Source organism: Sciurus carolinensis, chromosome 7, assembly GCF_902686445.1.
Source record: "Sciurus carolinensis chromosome 7, mSciCar1.2, whole genome shotgun sequence".
In the NCBI taxonomy this organism is placed as follows: Eukaryota; Metazoa; Chordata; class Mammalia; order Rodentia; family Sciuridae; genus Sciurus; species Sciurus carolinensis.
In genome coordinates this window covers 60,737,685-60,761,882 of record NC_062219.1, presented here as the reverse complement: position 1 = coordinate 60,761,882, position 24,198 = coordinate 60,737,685, and the positions used below count along the sequence as shown (strand labels likewise).

The following is a 24,198-nucleotide window of genomic DNA, read 5'->3' as shown; positions in this document are numbered from 1 at the left end:
TTAATGTGTTTTGAACTGGTTTTGATATGAGTGGATACTGGCTTCATAGAATAAATTTGGAAGCATTCTATCCCATTCTATTATATGGAATAATTTGAGAAACTTTGGCATTAATTATTTGTTAAAGGTCTTATAGAATTCAATTGAGAATCCATTTGATCCTGGGATTTTCTTCCTTGGAAGACTTTATTTCTACTTCTATCTCATTTTTAGCACTTGGTCTGTTTAGGTTTTCTATGTCTTTTTGATTCAATTATGGTAGGTTGTGTTGTATAGAAATGTATCCACTTATTCTAGGTTTTCCCATTTATCAGAATATAATTTTCAAAGTAATCCCTAATGATTCTCTGAATTTCTGTGCTGTCTATGGTGATATATCCTTTTTCATCTCTAACTTTATTAATGTGGATCTTCTATTTTTATCTTCTGGTTAGTTTTACTAAGGGTTTATCATTCTCATTGATATAGTCTAAGAATCACTCTTGTTTCACTGGTCTTTCGTGGTTTTTGTCTTCTTAATTTTATCAATTTCAGCCAGTATCTCAATTATTTCCTTCTTTCTACTGACTTTTAAATCGGTTTGTTCTTGTTTTTCCAAGGATGTTGAAATGCATCATTTGGTTGTTTAGTTGGGATCTTTCTGATTTTCTTATGTAGGCACTCATAACTACAAACTTTCCTCTTAAAGCTGCCTTCACAGTGTCCCAAATGTTCAGGGACTTGTATCAGTATAAGAATCTTTAAATGTCTACCCTGATTTCTTGTATCACTCATTCATTATTCAAAAGTGTATTGTTCAGGGTCTGGGGTTGTGACTCAGTGTTAGAGCACTTGCCTCACACATGTGAGGCATTAGGTTCCATCCCCAGAGCTACATAAAAATAAACAAACAAAATAAAGGTATTTTGTCCATCTACAACTAAAAAAAAAGTGTATTGTTCAATCTCTGTTTGCTTTTATAGTTTTCATACAGTTTTCTGGTGTTGACTTCTAATTTTATTCTATCATAATCACATAAGTTGCAAGAAATTATATATATATATGTATATATATATATATATAATATGCTGAGTTGTTTTGTGCCTAAAATATCATAGCTCTCAACTTTCCTTCTGACTAATATTAGATAGAAGGAAATGGGATATTCCATGGGACTGTTTGTTGGAGTTGGGCCCAGACAGAACAAATTGATGAACTCTTAGGATGGACTGCTGCAGAGTTCTAAAAGGGATTTTTCAGTTACTGTGACTTAGCTTTATTTAGGTTTTAGTTGGGTGGTACCTACTCTGGAAAGATTAAATCAATACATCTCTAAGGCCAGGCAGAGGCTGATCTCTGCTGTGAGTCTGGATCTCAGGAGCTTCACAGGAATTTTATCATGGGCAAGGGAGTCAACCCTCCACAGGTCTCACATACTCTGCTGCCCACCAACATATTCTTTCCTGGTTATTCCCTGTGTGTATTCACACTGGCCTATTGGGTTCTGAACCTCTTCAACTGTCCATGTGAGCACCAGTCTCAAAGAGAAAATAAAATATACTTCCCTTCATTTTTCTGATTCGAATAGCCCTGGTAACAATCTTCTCTGTGCTGTTTTACTCATGTTCTGCTAGGTACAACCTAGGTCATATGTTGTTTCTTGTCAGGACAGTATGGCAATGTTTGCTATGATCTCTGGGGCACCTGCAGCAACAAGTTCCAGCATGTCCTCCTCAAGATGGCTTCTGACCTCAGTTTTCCATTTTCCAGTTGAGAAATACAGAGCTCTTTCAAATAGGAGTTCACTGTGCAACCACTGGATCAACTAATTCCAATCTGCTTTTCTGATGTACAGATTTTTCAATGCCATGTATGTTCTTTGTGTTTGTCTTTGTAAGGTCCCTGCTATCTGCAGTGAATCAATATCACTGCTGCTGCCACAACCAGCTTGGCTCTAATGTACTCTTTCTTGTTCTTTGTTCAATGTATCCAAATTTCTGAGTCTCTAAGAGGCTCTGTCTGATACTGAATTTCAGTGAAGTCCCCTTTTCACCCACTTTACTGAGAAGCAGTACTCTTGCTACTTGAATCCCAAGTCACAGGATAAATGGAAATGCAGCCCTCCTCTAATCTACCATTTTGTACCTCCAATTACCAAACTTCTTAAAAACTTGAACTAAGCTTCTTGGAAGAGTTAGGGGCAGTCTTTTAGACAAATTTGGTGTTGATAGTTACATCTGCTACACTTGAGACAATCTTTAATTTGCACATATTTGGATGTTGACAAATTATTAAGTAATTAATATTATCTTACATATGCATTTATTCTCAAAAGTTCTGTGCTTGGTGTGCCATAAATAATATTATATACATGGATAAAATCCACAGAATTTACATCCTTATGGAGTAATAAGTATTCAATAATCAGAAAATTTTAGAAACAGAGATAAATTCTAAAAAGAACAAAAGTGTTATGATATTGTAAAACAGTGTTATTGGCTGAATAAAACATCAAAATGGAAATATAGTGATAACATAGTGATATAAAATTTAATATTAAATTTAAATAAAACATCTGTTTTAGCAGTTCTTAAAAGGGAGTGGTATCTCCTGAGGGATCATAAAATACATCTGAAACTAAGAAAATGTAGTGTGATTCCAACTTAGAAGATTTTGTCATGGAAAGAGTTGATAGAAATGATAAATCTCTAAAAGAACTAAGCATCTGTTTCGCCTTTAGGGCAACTAGTATTCATTTCAGCATAAGAAGTAGGGAGTAATTTGATTAAATGTAATACTGCCTGTAGAACTATTACCTAAATATCAAAGTTGATGATTATAGGTGGGTGTGGTGGTACATGTCTATAATACCAGTGATTTGTGAGTTTGAGACAGAATCACAAGTTCAAGTCCTTGACCACTTAGTGAGACCCTGTCTCAAAATAAAAAGTGATAGGGATATAACTCAGTGGTTGAACACCTCTGGATTCAATTCCCAGTACCTTAAAAAAATGTTCATGATTCTATCAGAAAACTTCAGACCATGTGTGGTGGCAGTACTTTTACTTATAAAGACACTGACCAAGGAAAACCCTGATTATTCAAGTACAAGAATTTATAAACATGCTTGCCACCCTAATTTATTCTAAGTGGCCAATACTAGAAGTGCTAAATCACTTTATTTATGTTATAATTGACCATTTCTTGAATCCATCATTTCATATCATTTCATTCAAAAAACATATTGAATGCTCACTATGTGATAGGCATCATGCTAACACTGAATGAATCAAGGTGTATAAGGACTGTTTCTTACCACCACTAACCTGAGTCTGATCTTAGTCAACATTTAAAGGAAATCATGTTTGGGGACATACGTCTTGAAAACACTTGTTAGACTAAATTATTTTTAAAAAGAGGAATAATTAAGGCATTATTAAAGTTCTGTGACACAAGTCCCTGTTTGAAGATTATACTATAATTATATACTCCATTAACATATAAATTAGTATGTTTCAGAGAATGTGTAATATCTTGGGGCAATGACAATCTAAAATAAATTTAATGTTAATAGCACACTTTATAAAAATATCTTTTTGGGTCCACAAAAAGCAAATAGTAACTGGCAGTTACCCACTTCTGAATCATGTTCGACACAAAATATATCATGAAATTTGAATAAATAAGAAATAAAAAATAAAGAAAACTAAAGTCCTTCAGGAAGTAACTAGAGAGTATTTGTTATTATGAAAATAAGTGATACCCGAAGAATTCCTAAATCTTTTAACAAAATGTTTAAAAATTTGTGTTCTATCAGAAAGAACAAAAGCTACTTATTTTATATTTTCTTTAAAATATTGGTTTAATTGATTTTGGCATACATATATAATTTGAATAATTCTTATAGCTCTTGTCCCCCCAAAATAATCTTGCAGGGACTTAAATTCAGACATGGAGAATGCGATGTGCTCTGAATTCTCATGAGATGATGTTTCATGAAACTCGGAACAATAGATGAAGATGCAAGTTGACAACTTTGGTATTATAATGTATAAAGTCAAAGACAAAGAAATTTATACACAGGGACAGTCAGAAAGAACTCACAAGGAACAACATATTCTTGACAGAACCTATGTCATAAAAGTAGTAATTACTGTTACCTAAGGCAGTGGATCACAATAAGCATTAATCATTGTTTCTAAAACAGTACAAATTGAGGTTAAAAGAAAAATATTGCTGGGGACACTCAAAGACATGAGGGAAAAATTGTTCCTCTGAAAATAAATTTAAAAATTACAAGAAAATTTTGTTTCATTTTTTTTCCTGATTTTGCCTCTAAGGGATAAATGTAAATTTCTAAAAGATATGTTATGGAGGACAATCTAAGATTCTTGAACCAAGGAATCCTTTAAAAATGAAACAGTGGCACCTTTCATCAAAAATGAAGATATGAGAAATCTAGTTTTGGAAGTATTGTTCTAATGATTGTTAGAATGGGATATTTATAGAAAGGAAGAATAACTTTATTTCTGAACACTTAAATTGATTAAACCTTCCAAAACCCTTATCTAGAAGTAACGAACCTATTGACCTGATGGCTGGAAAATTACCAGGTTTGGGATAATGTTATTTTGGCACATTTTATTAAATCTGGAAGGGCATTAGATAATTTACTGTGCATCCAGAAGAAAAATTGTTTACTAATCAATAAATCTTTGCCAGAATTAAGATTCATATGTACTGCATTTACTATATTTTTATAGAGTATCTGGATATACTGAAATGAGGGAGATATTTGCATATAAAATTGTGCATTCAGGGAATTAAAAGGCAACATACTGAGAAAAATGATAAATTGTATGTGGTAAACTTAGACTTTAGAATTTAGTATGGATGACTTAATTCTACAGGTGAGGCACTTAGAATGATAGGAAGTGATGGAGGGTGGGAAGAAGGGGAAGAAAGACAGGAGGACAGGAGGGCAGGGGTAGGACAGGAAAGGAAGAAATGCGGGAAGGAGATGAAAGGAAAAAAAAGGACAGGAGAAGTGAAAAGACAAAAAGAAGAAAGGGCACAAGAAGAGAATAACTAGGAGGGAGGGGCAAAAGAGGAAGGAAGGGAGGGAGGGAGAGACGAACCATCTAAATTTGATAAACCCAACAAGTTAACTCTGAAATCTTTGATGAGATTTGTCTTTATTATTTATAATAATCACAGTTTATTCTCCTAGTAAGTTTTAATATATGTTTTAGAAGAAATTCTCATAAAATCATAATTTTATATGAAATTCTTTGGTCAAAATTCAACATTTAGGGACTTTCAGAGTCAAAAATTTTATAATTGAGGAAATTCTGTGTAAGTACATCTGTTGTTTTATATTCCCATCCACATACTGTCACAGTATGTTACATGAAACAACCTCTATACCTCCTTTGATAGCTCAGTTAGAGCTTCATGTCTTATGCATCTGACACATCAAAAGGCTTTCTTGGAATAAATATATGCCTTTCTTTCTTTATTTTTCTTTTACTTCTTATGCAAACTAGAACTCTTTTTACCTTATCAACGTGGTATTTTGGTAACTTCTAAAAAGAGAATTTTAAAAACAATGATTCCTTACTATAAATATGAAGAGTATGTTGAAATAACCAAAGAAAGTCAAATGAGAGAAAGAATATAAAAAGAACCAAAGAACCAGTATTCCATAATAAAGATGCAAGGGCTAAATTCAGCTTTAGGAAGTGTTTGGCTTATTCTGAGCAGTTTTTATATTTGCTACATTTAAATATAGAGAGTTTTACACAAAATATTTCATATGATCTCATAAAAAAGTAAAAATGTATGGTCACTCTGGAAATTCCACAGAGTTTCAATAAAACTGGATCTGAAGGACATCTGTCTACTGTGGATGTTGCAGCTGTTTGGATAGTTTTGTCTACCTTGCTTCACTCATTTATTGTTTTCTTCATTTATGGTTGTCCACTCCTTAAGCCTATTTGATAGATGAATTTTAGTTGTAAGGGTACTTGTTAGTTATAATAGACAACTGTATCATTTCCTCAGGGTTTTGTTTTGTTTTGTTTTCAAATCAAACATAGAGATCTCTTGAAAAAAAAATGCATCTCTTCTTTGCAGGCGACCTGACAGTGTAAATCTGCTTCTGTTTATTCCAATTCCATCAGTTCTTTGCTGGTCAGTATATGAATCGAGGCTGGAATTGGGACTATCTATCTAACTAATGACTCTTCACTTCATTAGAACTAAGCACATGGCTGTTCATGTCACAGAGAATGAAAGATACTCTTATTCTTTGATCTCAATATGTCCTTGAGATTTCACAACTGGATGAAATTTCAGTTCACATTTGACTTCAGCTAGTGTCTGTGTAGAACTACTTCCCAATGAGCTTCAAATTCTGTATCAAAGCAGTAGCAAATTCATTGTTGAATTACTGTTCCTTTTAAAAAATACTTAAACTAAGTTAATGCAAGAGTAATATGTAAAACATCATTGATTTACTGTTATTGATTATATCCATGCTATCATTTTATTCTATTAAAACCACAAAATAAATTACATTAACTTCATATGATTGATTAAAACAAAATATCAATTACACATTATTATGCTTAGGAGAACAAGTGTTCTAAGATCTTCTAGCAATGGGAAATTCTTATATTCATAATCATTGTTGGAAATAAGAAGCTCAGCTGGCAAGGAACAAAAAGGGGCCATCATTTGCTAAGAAGCAGTTTGTTTTTGTTGATCGGTGTCTAGTTTTGTTCTTTAAAATATAGTGGAGAATGTTTTGTTTGACTATATTAGAACAAACATCCCAGTACAGTTCCATGGCGATGGTGAATTGGCAATAAACTAATATTCTGTCAAAACTACTTAGGATGAGAAATAAGCTGGTACAAAGTATTTAGCTGGATTGAGAGTGTCTGTATTTGAAAGTCACTTTCCAAGCCCCCTGAATCTTGCTTTTGATTATACTTTCAAAAAAGAAACTACCTCTTGTGATAACCAGCTATGGCCACTTTCAGAAGTACTCTCAGGAAAATATTTGTTTTAGAGGCGATGTTTTAAATGAAAAGAACAATTGATAAACTACCATTGTGCTTAAAAGGGAAGCTTTTCCCCCTTTCGATTAAGTATTTATTTTGTGGGGAAAAAACACTAATAAGAATGATTATTTAGAGTAAGAGTGACGTTAGAGCTAGTACTAGGCTAGATACTGTGGATTATTGAAAAAGGATAGTCAAAAAAGATGGGTTCTATAGTGTTTAATTACATGTCAGAGAGACCCAAATCACAAGACTGTCACTCTTAAATATTTTTTTTTTTTTTTTTTTGGGGCAGTCAACCACTGAGCCACATCCCTAGCCCTATTTTGTATTTTACTTAGAGATAGGGTCTCACTAGTTGCTTAGCGCCTCTCCATTGCTTGAAGCTGGCTTTGAACTCTTCATCTTCCTGCCTCAGCCTCCCGAGCTGCTGGGATTCACAGCAGCTATGCTTTCACAGGCTGTGCTGCTGTGCCCAGTTTTACATTCTTTAGAATGTTATGAATCAAACATTAGGCTCTGCAGAAGATGCAAACATTTGTGTAAAGCCTATTTGAGAATTCAGAGAGATGGATGAATGGATGGATGTTTGAATAGACCAATCAATATCTTCTCCAAAGAGCTTATAATGTGGGAAAACAGGTTTCATTAGGACAGGTGAATATTAATAATAGATTACCTAGGTTAATTGTCCAGTATGCAACTGTTCCAAGTAGAACGTAGGATGGGGTAATATACTAAAATGTAAAGAGTTTGTTTGGGTGGATAGATAGAATTCACACTGAGCCTTGGAAAGGATTAGTATTTGAAAGAGAACACAGGAATGAAACTGGGAATCAGAATTGCTTTAGTATAATTAGAAATTATTCCATAATGAAAATTGTAAACAGGGAGTTCCAGTTACAGAGATGGATAACAGCCTTTTTTTTAGAAAAACTGTGAAAATGTTTATAGAAACCATAGACTTCTACTCTTTTGAGTAAAGTATTGCTCACCAGTTGTGTTTGAAAGATCTTCACTTCCTCAACTTTTTTCAACACACTTAACTTCCTCTTATTTATTTGGCTTTTACCTTACCTCCTTTTGCAAAGAGAGATCTGTGGATGTAGATATATTTATACATATAATCACAGGCAGCATTGATGAAAGCTGAAATGTTTAGTATTTTTCTATAAGCAGAGAAACATGCTGGGTGAATTTGTGCAGAAAAAATGGAATGTGTAGCGTTCTAGGAAAGAAAATTAAACTTTAGAAGCAGGCTATTTCTGGGTAGGAGAATGCAATAAGACCAATTCCTTTGGACAGATATTGAAAGATGCATGCAGTCCAATGTTTTTTTCTGCTTCTGGGGCATTCAATTATTAAAATAATACTTATGCAATTGCTAATACAGATCCATGTATATCCTTATATGCATAAATACTAGATTTCTTTATTTTCCTACCCAGAATTGAATCCAGGGATGCTTTACCATTGAGCTATATCCCCAGTGTTTTTATTTTTTATTTTGAGACAGGATCTCACTAAGTTGCTGAGGGTCTCATTTGCTGAGGCTGGACTACTTGGGATCCTCCAGCCTCAGTCTCTGGAGTCACTGGGATTACAAACATCTGCCATGTTCCTTCCACTGGAAAGAACATTTTCCCCCCAAAGCGCAAAATGATAAACAATCAAAACTGTACAATATAAAGTCATAGAGTCCTTGAATTATGAAATACATTGCCATTATGAGTTTTGAGTAATCCAGTTCTGCACAACCTGTGACTTTTTAAATTCACATCAAGTAGCAAATAAAACTGTATGCCCATTATCTGCAAAATATTGAATGATTGGATACAGTTTGTTCATCACAACTGTATTTAACTACTGAATTTCATACTGAGAAAAATAATTTTTCACTACTTTCCTAAAAATAAATCCACTGACTAATCAGTACTTTTAATTTAGTGTAGAACCATTCTTAGATATGAACTAACCAACTTTGTACTCTGCCTTTTCCTTTTGTGAATTCCTTCTTATGGTTTGATTTATTTTCCAATGTTCTGAGCTGTCAGTTTTTTAGATGGAGAAATTTCTTTCTTAGCAGAATTCAAGTACCCTTCAAAATCTAGAAAGTCTTTCTGCTTTATTTATTTTATTAAACTTCTATTGTCTGTCTTTTTCCAGTTGATTTTTCTGTACTGAAAATGAATATTTGCACACTCAAAAATGTCATTTGGAAAAATGTCTGCTTTCCTCTCATCTTGCTAACCTTTAATTATGAAATTCTGTGTTCCTTGAATAGTTAACATGTCCTGTCCTTTCTTAGGTTCTCCATATCGAGATAAAATCACCATAGCAATTCTTCAGCTGCAAGAAGAAGGCAAGCTGCATATGATGAAGGAGAAGTGGTGGAGGGGCAATGGTTGCCCAGAGGAAGAAAGCAAAGAGGCCAGTGCCCTAGGGGTTCAAAATATTGGTGGCATCTTCATTGTTCTGGCAGCCGGCTTGGTGCTCTCAGTTTTTGTGGCAGTGGGAGAGTTTTTATACAAATCCAAAAAAAACGCTCAATTGGAAAAGGTAAATGTCACTTTTTTGCAATTTAAAACACTTATTTTTGTTATAATAAAACACAGATGAAAAAATTTTTGATCTTTGCAATGAAGGGTAATGCTTAGAACTGTGTTAATTGTCTGTCATTCATTATACAAAAAAATTGTATTTTGTGAAATAAGAAATATTTCACATAAGAAATATTTCACGAAAAGATTCATGATCACCCTTACAAATTTAAATTTCATTGTAATATATTTAATTGTGATCAACTTCAGAACAAATGACTATTTCCATCTTTATGGAAACCGAATTAAATATAACTTTTGTTACTTGAAGTTCATTGCAGTTAGTTTAATAGAGGGTTATAGTTAATGAAATGAAAACTATAAATTATATTATGAAAGAAAAAGTGCTCTGCAGATAAAAAGATATAATACTAGTTAAGAGTTTTGAGATAGAGATGTGAATTTTTATTTGGACATAATTAGCAAAATAAATTTATAGTTAAAAAATCTTAACTTGCATTGTAGAATCTACAATTAATGTCCTATAATAATGAATATTTGGAAATACAATGATTTCCTTTTTGCCTCTTACTATTATTATGAATGAGTTTTTTCCCACTTGTGTCAGTCTTTATGAGAATATGTATAACCTCAAATATATTGAGACTATTTTTCTTTTTCTTTGAATACATTTAGTCATTTGTATTAATGCTTTTGTATTCTATTCTCGGAATGTTTGTGACTTCATTTACAGTTTTTATTTCTAATTCTATAAATGTAAATATAACAGAGAATATTTTAAAAATCACTCTTTCAGATAGTCCAGGATACATTTTGTATGCATGGTTATAGCTCTGGACCTAAAATAACTGATATTTTTAAGTCTTCCAGCACTTTGTGTATCAAGTCTTTTATATATGAACATCTTTGTGTTTTTAATAAAATTCAACAACTTTAAGATCTTCAATTCAAAAGTTATGTTAGAGTGAGGTTACTGTCTCTTTAATTTTTGAGAGGCTAATGAATTTTTATTGGCAAATACAAAGAACAGAAAAGTGGTATTTAAAAATAATGTCATACTGTAATACAAGAAAAATATATTGTGCTAAAATTCCTTGAAATACTAGTACCTTTAAAATTAGTTTTGAAAACCTTGTTGAAAATGTCTTCCTTTTGCTTTAAAACTTTTTTATGAAACCGAGCCTTTTCTGAAATCAAGAATTTGGATGCGGTTTCACATTTTTATTTGACTACAGTACGTGATACTTGAAAATAATGTTTTTATAAATGAATATTTTGATAAACTCATCCTGTCTTTGACTAAAATAGCCAATTATAAACCTTGAAAATTTCAGAAAGTCACACAATTTTCCCTCAGCAACATAAAGGATGACTATTTCTGCTGATTTGATGAAATTGAATATTTTTTGCACTTATGTGACTAATGATGATGACTAAATACACTTTTTTAATTATGAGCCTTTCTGTGATATCAAAATGAGGTTTGAAATTAAATCCAAAAGACTAACCAAAGAAAAACATGAACTTATTACTTATCATTGTCATTATAATTGTCAATAAATGTGATATTTGATTATTTAATTCTTCAAATAGAAACAAAATTATAGAGGGAATTTGAGTTTTCTAATTGGAAGTTCAAGTCATTCATATGTAATTATTTTCTTTAAGTTATAATTTAATGTTAAAATAAAATAGACAAATTAAATCTTGATATATGTGGTATTCTATTGTCCTTATCTCTAGGTGTCTTGTTCATTTGATATACCTATGTTGTTCTCCAAAACAACATTAAAAAAAGAAAAAAAAAAACATTCTTTTTAAAACAAAAACAGAGAGAAAAGTGACTTAATTTTGAAGATAAATCTACTTCATTGATACTATATATAACTAATTCATTTGAATTTTTCAGTTATCAACCAGAATTTTTGAAATTCTGTGAGCATATATAACCTTCTAAAAATTAGGAAAAGAAAGTTAATGTGTTTTTAAAATCTGAGACAGGTGGGGCACTACCACTGCACTGGGAAGGCAGTGAACAATACTTCTTATTCATCACAGTCTGGTATGAGATGGGTACCACAGTCTTAGCCCATGCTTTCACAGGACCTCCACAGAACTCCCCTAAACAAATCCAGATTCTCCACCTTAGCATGAAAGATAATTCAGAACCTCCCCTGGCTTCTGCTGTCGTTTCATCTTTGACTTCTCCAGTGTGCACCTTTCTTCTAATTGTGTTAACCTTTTTTTTTTTTAACTTTACCAATCATATTTTTCATTTTGACTAAAACAAAACTTGTCAATTTTTCTACCTTGCAATTTCCCACCAATTATTTTAGGTTGGGCATTAAATTATCCAGAACTATTCCCTAATCAATAGTTTTAATGGGTTTGGACACAAGGCATAGCTTGTTGTCTACAAGATGGAAGTGGGTTTTAAATTTCTATTGCAATGGAAAAAATGTGGTCTGTACTTCTTGTGTTTTTACTTAGCTGATTTCAGGTACTCTCATCATCTCCAGGTACAAACATTCATCTCCTGTTGAAATGTTGGGAAGGTATTTTTCTCATTTTAAATAATTTCTGGCAGTAAGTCTAGATCTCTTTTCTCTGTGAACCTTATGTACATCTTCATTATTTCTAACCACACTATTGGGTTCATCTTTGTTTTTTCTGTGTGGGGTGCTTTTCTCCCTAAACCGTTATTTCTTTTTGAACAAGGTCCTCAATCTTTCTTTCTGTCTCCAGGATCTTGAACAGTGCCTCATGGCAAAATTCTATCCATCATTTAAGTTCATGATGAAATAGATTCCTTAACATATATTTAAATGTGCATCATAGAGAAAAATTGTGTACATTAAATGATTGTTGATTTACTGGAAGTGACTCATTATATTTATTGTGATAAATTATGTTCAAGAGTTTAATTCTTCATTTTTTCTTGAAAAATATCTCTTAGATGGATTATACAGCTATTTAACACCTTACTTAATTTATTAAAATTAGTTATAACATATGCCTGCACTTTATCATAAAATATTCATGAATCCATACAGCAATTCACAATTTACTTAAATTTATAATAATGGGTATTTTAATCTAAATTTCTTAAATTTTAGAAACAAGGTAAACAGTTGTGAAATTACTTATTTATTCAATAAATATTTATTAAGAACTAAATCTTCAATGAATTTTTTTGCACATTGAATGTAAACAAGAATGTGCTAGTCAGTTCTAGCCCAAATTGCATTCTTACCCTTTTCTCTTTACTATTTTTCTTTCTTCTTATTTTAATCTATAGCATTTCAGTATTTAAAAAAAAATCAACTTTCCTGTCTCTAAATAGTCTGTCATACATAATGTATACACAGCTTACTTGAATATGAACTTTAAGTATCAAATTTATGGAACAAGTAATATATTTCCATTATAGTCTTACCTTTAATGGTGATGATGATGAAGATGAAATTAAATAAATAAATTTTATTTTTAAAGATGGAAATAAAATATCCTATATGACCATTATGTTGTAAAACATTGAAAAGTTCTTGATGATCATAGCTTTTCTCATAATTCCAAGTTGATAATTAATACTAGTATATAAATGTATCATTTTAGTTCAATCCCCAGTACTGCAAAAAAGACCCCATTATATTAAAATGAAACCAAGTAAAAACGAAAACAGAGAATAAAACTGAAACATATGGACTATAAAAAATAAATGAATATGTATTTTATTGCTTTCAGATAACCATAGATGGTATATAATCATTTGTATAATACCAACTTTAATTTTGATGCACATATTAAAGCATCAAAGATACATTGATTCTTATTTATTCACACTTTTAAAATAAACACTTTATTTTTCCCAGTTGGATCATTTGGAGGGATACTCAAAAAGTTTTTCTTATCTGCATGTATTTTTAAAAGTAACCAATCAACATGTGCATTTTATAGTAATTTTATTTCAGTATTAAACTAAATATTTTGCTATGTAAGATTGCAACAATTGAATTGGTATAAACAATCCAAGAACTAGTTCTATACCTCTGACAATGATCAGTACATGTTAGGTGCATGGATTTGTTGGGTTTCATTATGTCCTTATGATACTTACAGTTCAAAAAAAGCTGCTTAAACAATTCAGTTTTCTGTGGTACTTATGGCAATATACTCACTTTGTAAGTATAATAGTTTTAATCTTTATAAAATTATTTGTAATTTAATTACGGTGCAATATGTTTAAAATTTCTCATTTTTTTACATAATTAATGTCCTCTTTTAAAAGGTATACATAATTATGTCTTATTTGGATTTTCAGCAAGAATAGTAACGTATACATATAGATGGATACATTTTAGCCTGATTTACATACAAAAATATTGTATTCCCCATTTAATGAAATGAATTTAATTGTACAAATTGTTTATATTGAATGTCTTGGTCATGAGCTATTGAGTTCTCTGACACACACACACCAAAAAACTTTCAAAATGCCCAAAATATTCACTATTTTATCTCAAGTGTAAATAAACTAAATAGAGTGAATAATCTGAGAAATAAAAAAATATAAATCATTGCTCAGATAGTGAACTGACAAGATAGGTATCATATTTTGAACACATATATTTGTTCTAATACTTTTCTAAAATGATTGAAGTGTACAGTATTATAAGAATTATGAGTGATAGTTATTTCTTAGGACGTAGTTGGTTTCAGCCAATACAGTTGTCTTTATTATAGAACACTGGCAAATCTTATTCAAGATAATCTCCAAAAAATGATGTTTTTCAGGTATTGACAGTTCAAAACAAGTTTTTGTAGGGCACACAGAATGTTTTTGTTTATAGTTGAATAATACATATAGATTACTATAAATCAGAGCAGCAGAAGCACAAATAAATGAAACTTTTCAGTGTATGGAGTGATAAGAGAAAATCAGAGTGGTTTAGTTAAATGTTGCAAGACTATGGATCCTGAGTGAAAATTTGTTCATTAGGAAAATGCATTTCAAAGCTGGTTGAATTTGTATTTCATAGAAGCCAAAGAATTCAAACAAGTTGCTCATACACTCTTATATACAAACTGCTTTCTGTATGTTGAAGACTTGGTTTTTACAGAAACAATTCATTTTAAAGAACCCATTTATTGGATAAGTTACAGTAATTCAAACTGTGTTATAAATAATCAGTAAAGATTTTATTTTAGTACTTATGTTTTTCTCAGTGATGTATATTTAAAGACTTCAAAACATCTGCATTTTTTCATTAATTAAATTTGATGTAAGAAATTTTAAAAGCATTTACTTTTTCAGAAGTTAAAAGATTTAAGTTGATTTTTCAATGGAAGAATATTTAATTATAAAATGCGCTATTCTTTAAAAATAAAAAGTTGTAAAATAACTTGGACCAATGTTCCTATTAGTATTGTTTTTATGTCACTATCTTTCTCTGAGAGCAGAGTCTCTTTCTGTTTCCATTAATGATCTGTATAAAGACCAACTAGATGGTTTTTTAAAAATGTCTTTACATGTAGATAGGAGATACCTGGAAATAATATTTCTGTCTTTAACTCACTAATCAACTTCCAGCTAAAGGATTTTTAAGCCAATTATTTATGATGATGCATTTTTATTTATTCATGCAAGTGATGTTCTAAAACTAAGATTGCAACTTGACAAATGACAATTTTGCTAGCATATTCTTATAAATGACTTTAGGTTTTTTGACATGTATGTTACTTGAGTACAAAACTACCCAGAGAGCCGTGAAAATGTTGTTATCCATATTGTGCAGAGGAGGATAGTGTCTCAAAGGGCAAGTATGCTTCTCCAGGTCAATGATGCTTAGTCTAACACTTTAAATTATATCATACTATACACAATGAAGGCGATTATTTAACTATATTTATTGTTTACTTTCCCTTGAAGTTTCACTGAGACAATATATAGATTAGAAATTTGAATAAGATAAACAGATTGCAGTCTTAGATCATAGGCACTGTCTAATTATTTCATCTTCCAACCTATGAAGAGTTTTAGAAATAGAAATACTTGAGAGCACAACTCAACATTGTTTTAATCAATTTTAAAATTGCTTTAACCTTTCTTTACTTTTTTAAAAAATTAAGTAGGATTATGAACCTATAATGGAAGTGGATTAGAAATTAAGGTATGAAATCCTGTCATTTTTGACAGCAAGGATGAGACTTGGTACCATTTTTAAGCAAAATAAACAGGCCACAAAATGGTCAAGTGTCTCATGATCTCTGTTGTACGTGGAGTATAAAAATGCTGATTGCTTAGAAGCTGAGCATAGAATGGTGGTTATTAGGCTGGGAAGAGTCAGAGGGAATGAGGGGAGAGGAAAGGTTGATTATTGGGCATTAAATTAAAGATGAAAGTAAGAAATTCTGGTGTGTTATTGCATAATAGTGTGATTATGGAAAACAATGACAATGCTGTACATCCCCAAAAGTGCAAAGAAAATATTTTGAATGTTTTCATCACGAAGAAATGAGAAACATTTTTGGAGATATGTTTAGCTGTCTTAAACATCCCAGGATATATACTGTACCAATGAATCATGTTACCCAATAATTAATACAATTTTTATGTTATGTATTACTTAACAGATTAAATTAATTCATTTCACTGGTGTATCAACTAAAGTGGTATTCATTCTAGCCAGACTTTATTTATTGATTTTTCCAGCTAAACTAGGGGAAGTGTGACAATGTATGATGATGTTTCGTTTTTTGACGTTTCACTGTATTTGCAAATATGATATGAAGATATTGGGTAACCTTTATTAAGTCAAGATTTCTCAGAATATTTTAATCTTTGGTGATGTTTATCATTGAAAAATGATCCAGGCTAAAGCATAACATGCTTTGTCATTTGATTTATTGAGAAAGATATGTATTCCATTTTCTGTATTTTTGTTTGCTTTACAATTTAGTATGCAAATAATTTAACATTTAGTAAGACAGAATCCAAGTAGAAAGATCAACTGAGAATGAAATCATCATTAATGATATTACCTAATATAATAAAGCATTAATATAATGAAAGTTAAGAGATTAAGGTTCTCATCTTAGATTTGATATTAGTTATGTGTATACATATACAACTCAAATTCTTAAGTTTTAGTTTCTCTTGCTAAAACTTACAGTGATTAAGCAATAAGATCTCTGCAAACCTTACATATAAAGTCCCTTCTGTCTCTGCAAGGCTTATGTAAACAGCATAACTTTTTCAAAATCATCGCTGCAATAAAACTAAATATCAAGATCAAAGTTGGTATATATTTTTGAACATGAGTGCTTTAACAATTCATTTATCATCTCTTTGCTTCATATAGCCTAGGTCAATTCAGTATTCTAATATGTAGCATTAACTGTTTGATAACTCTGAAAGGTTACCAATTAAAAATAGTATAAAGAAAAAGGAAAAATTTAACAGGTCACATGACATTTATTTAAATGACATTTATTTTCTTATTTAATATACTAATATTCATATAAATAATATATAAGACATTTTACACATGTTTTATTCCCTTTTATTTAGTTAGTTATTACTTAATGTGATATAGTTTTCTGTAACAGATTACAATAACTGTTTTGATTTGCTTCCACTACATAAGATTCATGATTCTTGAACAAATGACTTATGGGGCAGAAATTAACTAGGAAGTGTCAATAATAGATTGAATATTCATAACTAGTTAACAAAATATTTAAATGAAAATCACAACACAGAACAGTTTGGTTGCTATATGCTGATATATTTATTAGGACATTAATTACAAAATCTGATAGAAGCAGATCAAAGATATTTCACGGGGATTCAAAACTGAACTGTATGCAAAAATAGTTGTGAATCATTCAGAATAAAAACTGGAATATCACTTAGTATCCTCAAGGAATAGGACAGTAAGACACATAAGATAGTTTCATCCTTAAAAATTAACACTGATATAGACTTGATAGTAACATATACTTTACTATTGTTTAGTTGATGAATACATTAATTCAACATGAGAATGATGAACTTAAGAGTTAAAATATCAAACTTGTTATTTTTCATCAGTTGCTGGTTTTACCTTAAAAATAAAATTTATGTCAACATTCAATGTGGAGTGTGATTATAGCTAAGATTCTAATGTTTACAAAATCTGTTTTTCCAAATGCTATCATGTTTTTACATATTTATAAATTGGAAAGTTAAATTATTCTGGAATACCAGTAATGGTGTTTTGTGAAACCATTTATCAGTTGACTATTTGTGTGTGTTTTTATTATACTCAAAATACAAATTAGGGCTTAAAAATCAGTGTAAATATAGCCAGTTTCATACTTTTAAAGGTTTTCAGGCATTCATTATTTAAAGAATGAGAAGTGTAAATACAGTTTGCTTCATTCAATCTAGTGAATTTTTTAAAGAATTTTACTTATTTTAATGCAATTATACATGCTAACAGCTCAAAGATTTAAATTTTCATTTTCAGGAATCTTCTATTTGGTTAGTGCCACCATACCATCCAGACACTGTTTAGTAAACTTTTGAAACTTACTAAAAGAGGTTTTTAATAATGGTTAGTATCCTTGTGCCTTTCTTTTTCTTTTTGTAGTCTGTTACATTAATGTGGAGAAACATTTTCATTGTTGTTTTCACTTTAGGGGATTTCCCTTATTTAAGGACACAATGTATGGGTTTCCACCCCTAAGAAGAAGTGAATTATGGACAGGATAGTTTTCCCTCCCTCCCTCCCTCTACTTCCTTCTCTACATTTGTTTCTTCCTCCCTGTCTCCTTCACTTCTTCCTTGCTTCATTTGTTTCTCTTATTCTTCCTTCCCCTGTTTCTTTATAAAATCCTGGGAAACATGTTAAGTGCACATGATTTTTTTCTAAAGCCTATTTCATAGTCCAATTAAAAAAAACCTTCAAAAATTCTAAACACTCTCCGGAGGATAAACAATCTATTTTATTCAATGATAAGGTAAAGCTTTATGTAAAAGTTATAGTACTTTCTGGCAACATAAAATAAGAATAAAGACTATTTCACAAAACTATATGATTTCAATTTTAGATATATACACACATCAAGATAGGGAATTTACATTACAGAACTATAAAAATATACCAACCAAAACTAAACAAAATAACATGTTTACCCTCGTAAAATAACTAAGTGGTACTTTATGATATCCTTAAATGCCTTTGATTTGTTCTGTTGTTTCGAAAATATGATTGAATTGAAAAGGATGTTGGAATTTCATGATGGATTTGAAATATTCTCTAAATGAGATAAGAACCTATCATTTCACAGTGATTTTGTTTGTAACCTAAAGAAAACTATTTTACAGGTGATCTTACACTGATAGATCAAAAAGGAACTGGCAAAATTCAGCTTATTTAGAGAGAAGATTAATTATAAGGTTGATATTTTGACATTATTCAATCAAGACCATTGATTGATTAAAGGTTGCTTAACTAAAATTTTGACTTTCTAATGGCTTTGTAAAATGAACAAAGTCTAAAAGGGTAAAGATGGGTTACAGGTTTACAATTTTGAAATCACTTCTAAATTTATAACTATAATTACTTAAGATAACTTAAAAGTATAAAAGATAAACTATTCTGATCTTAGATTGGAGCAGGTTTTACCTACATTTCACATAAGCCTTAAAATCTGATACTACATGAAATTACTTAAAATAGATTTATGTCAATTTATATTCTAAGGTAAGCATAGGTTACTGATTATTCAATTTACTCAATTTACTAGAAATAAAATTGAATCATTTGATAGTTGGATGTGTATGTACACTTAAAAGATGATTTCCTAGGAAAATCTGTTGTTTAGTCTTCTTCTTTAGTACAGACAAAAAAATAATCTATCTGCTTTTTCTTTGAAGCTTATGTAATCAAAGTGCCTGAAAGTTGAGATTGCCAAAAGAAGGTGGTATTAGTCAGTGTTGGGGGAATTCAGTACTTTTGAACAAAAATCTTAGTTCAAACAATTCTGTTTTTCACATCCTATAACATTTTAAGTGTCAATGGGATCAAGGTCTGAGCCTGTCAGATTATCTAATCCATTCTTCTGTTAAATGTTTCAACAGAGAGCCAAGACTAAGTTACCTCAAGACTATGTATTTCTCCCCCTTTTGGAGTCAGATTTTTCCATTTCTGCAGTGTTGTCATCATCATCATCTTCATCACCATTATCATCATGTTCTTAATAAGTACATCTAATAGTAGGTATTAAGTAATGAGAAACACTGTGTCCATATATTGGCTGGCAGGTGCCATATAAGTCCTTTAATAGATGTATAATTCATGAATTTTAGAACTGTCTAGTTTAACAAATAATAAACAATGCATGGTAGTGACTCTATAGTTAATGGGAAATTTATGAGTAGCATTTAATCATCACCCATTTCCAGTGATAATAAATTAATATTTTTACTAATTTGATGTTATTTAACAAATGCCAAAGTTTTACATTTTGTTTTGTTAAGGTTCTAAATGTGAAAAAGTTTTAAGCAATTAAATCAGAAATATTGTTAAATGAGAATTAAAATATGCGGGCCATGTGTAGTTATTATTGTTAATAATTAATTAGGTTACTATTGTTAATTTGATCAGCATTTAAAGAACAGGTGTGTGTACAAGCAGTGCCATGAGAAGTTTTTCTTTCTCTTCACAGTTCAGTGAGAATGATGCATAGGAGACCTAGAGGCCAGATAGAAAAACAAAAATGTGTACAAAATATTGGGGAATAAAACTAAATTGAGTGAAAATATTCAGCCTGTGGAAAGGGCTTTCTAGATAAGCTAAAACCTGAGTCATATCCTGAGGTAAGGGATAAAGTGGGAGTTATATAAAAACTGAAAAACCTCAACAGGATGCCAGAGCAAGAAGAAGCAAAGGAGAAAAGTCATGGTGGTCCAAACAGAGAAGGTTGTGTGGAGAGAGAAAGGAAGAAGGCGGGGCAGGGGGAAGATGGAGAAATGGGAAGAGAGCTGAATCAGAGAAGTCACAATAGGAGATATGGATTTGACCTGTTTCTTAGAGGAAAAAAATGTTGCTAATAATTTATGGTTAAATATGTAGATTATTCTGGTAACTGTGAGCCCTTACAGATGGAACAGAGTAAACACACACTTAGGAAGACCGATAAGTAAGTTATTTAAGGAACTTATCAGAGAATAGTGAGGATATAGCCACAGATGAATAAAAAGTCACTAAAGTAGTGTCAAAAATCTCAAAATTTGGATACACTGCAGATGAAGGTATGAATGACAGAAAGTCACTTACCCTCTGAGTTACCTTCTCTCTCATGTACAGGCCTAACTAATGTATTGTTTTTAGTGTCACAAAAGATTATGCATGCAAAATGCTTTTTGAAACCATCAGATGTGTGCTAAAATTTTTATTCTATATCTCTTAGAATTAGTCTAAATAAATATACAGCACGGTAGTAACACCTAATGCAACAAACAGGTCTTCACGTGCATTTTGATTAGGTTTATTTCATCATGTTTTCATATCACTTTTTAAAAGTTCTGTAACTTTTTCGTATGTGTCAACGTTTGGTTGTTGTCCAGATTTTTGGTTCTTGTATAAAAAGAGCCTAATCTGAGTTTCAACTACAATATGCAGTTGGTTCATGAATCTGAATTAAGTGTAACTAACACATAAATATCTCTATCAAGTGGAGAAAGAAACTAACAAAATTTTGTTTCATATATATGACTCTGTAATGGAATTCTGAGGAGCTGTGATAATGATCCCCAGATACACAGAATATTTAGAAAATCTATTACAAATAAGATGGGAATTAAGAAAAAAATATTAGATCATTTTTATTTCTCATGGGATGAATTATTTCCAGCTCTCAGTTGTTAAGTTGTTCATGACAAAACAAAGATAATATTTGTTCATAGATGTTTAACATGTTATAATTTGTCATTTCATGATTAAATCATATTTGTTTCTAATCACCATTGATGTTTTATAGGTATAATCACAAAAATGTAATTAAATACTAGAAATTATTTTCATAGTTTTATGTCTCTGTGAGTGCTTTTTGTTGTTTTGAAATGCATAATGAAGAGTCAATGTTTACAGAAAATTTACATATTTCATCTTATGATCTGAAAAGTAGTACATTTCTTCTTATTGTTTACTTTTTAACTATAAAGAATGGATTTTTGGTGCAGAATGTGTATGTCCGAGTTTAAATTTTAAGGTAGATTTCTATCTTATACTAATCAATTTTACATATGTCATCAAAAAATCTTATTCAATAGATATGAATTATTTACATTACTACTTGAGAATTCATTTCTGTATCAGGTGATTTTCTTAAATTAGCCCATTTTGATGGCATATTTTAATTATAAAATGTTGTATCTTAAAAATGTAAAAATGTGGTATAACATTTATAATGAAATTTTCCAAACCTTCAGGGCTGCTAAATTGGCAAGTCTGTGGGGAATGATTTTAATATTATTTCTGGACATGTACTGTTAGTCTGTTTTGTAATATTCATTTTTTCTGTGTTTTTCTGTAGAGATCCTTCTGTAGCGCTATGGTAGAAGAACTGAGGATGTCCCTGAAGTGCCAGCGTCGTCTAAAACACAAGCCACAGGCCCCAGTTATTGTGAAAACAGAAGAAGTTATTAACATGCACACATTTAACGACAGAAGGTTGCCAGGTAAAGAAACCATGGCATAAAGCTGGGAGGCCAAACACCCAAGCACAAACTGTCGTCTTTTTTTCCAAACAATTTAGCGAGAATGTTTCCTGTGGAAATATGCAACCTGTGCAAAATAAAATGAGTTACCTCATGCCGCTGTGTCTATGAACTAGAGACTCTGTGATCTAAGCAGTTGCAATGATCAGACTTGATTTACAAGCATCATGGATCAACCAAGTTACACGGGGTTACACTGTTTATCATGGGTTCCTCCCTTCTTCTGAGTGAATGTTACATGCGCATTTTGTGGCTGGTTTCAAATGCAGTCCAGTGAGAAATTACAGGTTCTTTTGAAGCCCATCTGTTGCCAGGAGATGGAATGTCAATGCCCAACAGGGTAACCAATAGAAAAAGTTCTTAAGAATAAAAAATACTTGGAATCAGAAAAAAACTGTAGTGTAACAAGAAACAGTACAGTCTTCTGAGCAGCCAGATAATAGAAGTGATTATGTTACTAGCCCCCACTACTCAGTATAATTATTGTCTGAATAAACAACATGTGTTTATAGGATGTGAAAAAAATGTAATGCAAAACACATCTGAATTCCATGGAAAGTGGAATATAAAGCAGATCTTCATCAATTGTTTTTCTTTCTTTTTTTTTTTCTTTTTCTGATAGTCTGTGTTGCTGATTGAGATAGAAATATCTATTATGAAGGCAATAATTTTTTTTCTAAGTTCACCAAGACAGGAGATTTAACAAGCAACTCTACCAGATCCCTACTTATTCCTCTGATACCCTTTCCCTGACCCATGCCAGAAATAAAAATGCAACAATTGGTACATTATTTCTGAGTCGAAAGGATGATGTTTTGCAATCTTTGTCTGAACTTGTAAAGGAGGGCTCAGTATTGATGGTTATGTGGAAGGCATAAGCTTTCATGCTAACATTCAGATATGTCAATCCAAACCCTTGTTCCTGTTAGAAATGAACTTGATGGAGCCTGGGCAGATCTCGATGATCAGAGAAAGGGGACTTGTCATCTAAAGAAAAGTATGTGCAGAGAACTTTGAAGTGGACTGCATTTAACAATACAGTCACAATGTCAAATGAACAAAATTCTTGAGCAGTTTTTTTTCAAAAAAATGTTCAGGTTTATTTGTGGAAATGCAAGATTTCTATGAAAATAGTTTTTGTATGGAAATTTTTGTAATACTTTTTATCAACAAAATAAGAACATGTGTTCCTGTCAGGGGTGTGATGTCAAGCATGAATGGTAGTGCGTGTGCACCACCAACGTTTGGTGAAAACTATTTTTATCAAGAAAAAGGAATCATAGAAGAGAAATATTTTCAAGTTAGATAATATAAAAGCTAGGTGCACTACCACCACTGCTTACCATACCACACCCCTGGTTTCCACGAGACTGACAACATGCTGTAATGAACAATTGTGTGTAAAATGGTAAAAGACACAGACCTCTTGACAACATTGTGATATCAGTTGAGTGCACACAGTTTGCTGTTTGAATCCAATGCACAAAATTAAAAAAAAAAAAAACCATTAAAATTATGTCCATTTTACTTTCAGCTTTGACTTTCATTTTTCTCTTGCATGTGTAAGTAAATGTACCATATACTCCTTGTGTTAAGGGAAGTACACATTCTGAATCCTTCTAGGTCATCAAGGATGGCCACTTCCCAACTACCCGAAGATAAGAAGAAAGCTTGGAGAAGGAGCTACTCAGACTTAGGAAAAACTGGACTGTGTTGTAATGTAGTCTTTAGACTTAGGGTAGTTAAAATGAGAAAAAATAGAGGTTCTAGAAATAACAGTCATAATCTGACCTTTTCTGTGAGTGAATACTGACTGTGTTCATTG

At 31.3% G+C, this 24,198-nt stretch overlaps 1 protein-coding gene across 4 annotated transcripts in view; it reads left to right on the top strand.

Annotated features, from left to right (window-relative positions):
* The window catches only part of Grik2 (glutamate ionotropic receptor kainate type subunit 2), a 643,508-nt gene extending 619,602 nt beyond the window's left edge, over positions 1-23,906 (top strand). For 2 of the 4 annotated variants that reach the window (XM_047557544.1, XM_047557543.1), the window contains 3 exons: positions 9,355-9,605; positions 19,734-19,868; positions 22,190-22,329. In XM_047557544.1, coding sequence (XP_047413500.1) covers positions 9,355-9,605; positions 19,734-19,853 — 371 coding nt within the window. In that variant the 3' untranslated portion in view covers positions 19,854-19,868; positions 22,190-22,329. Of the gene's footprint in view, positions 1-9,354; positions 9,606-19,733; positions 19,869-22,189 lie in introns of all 4 variants that reach the window. The other 2 variants (XM_047557542.1, XM_047557541.1) reach the window with 1 other exon arrangement.
* The last annotated feature ends 292 nt before the right edge of the window (positions 23,907-24,198 follow it).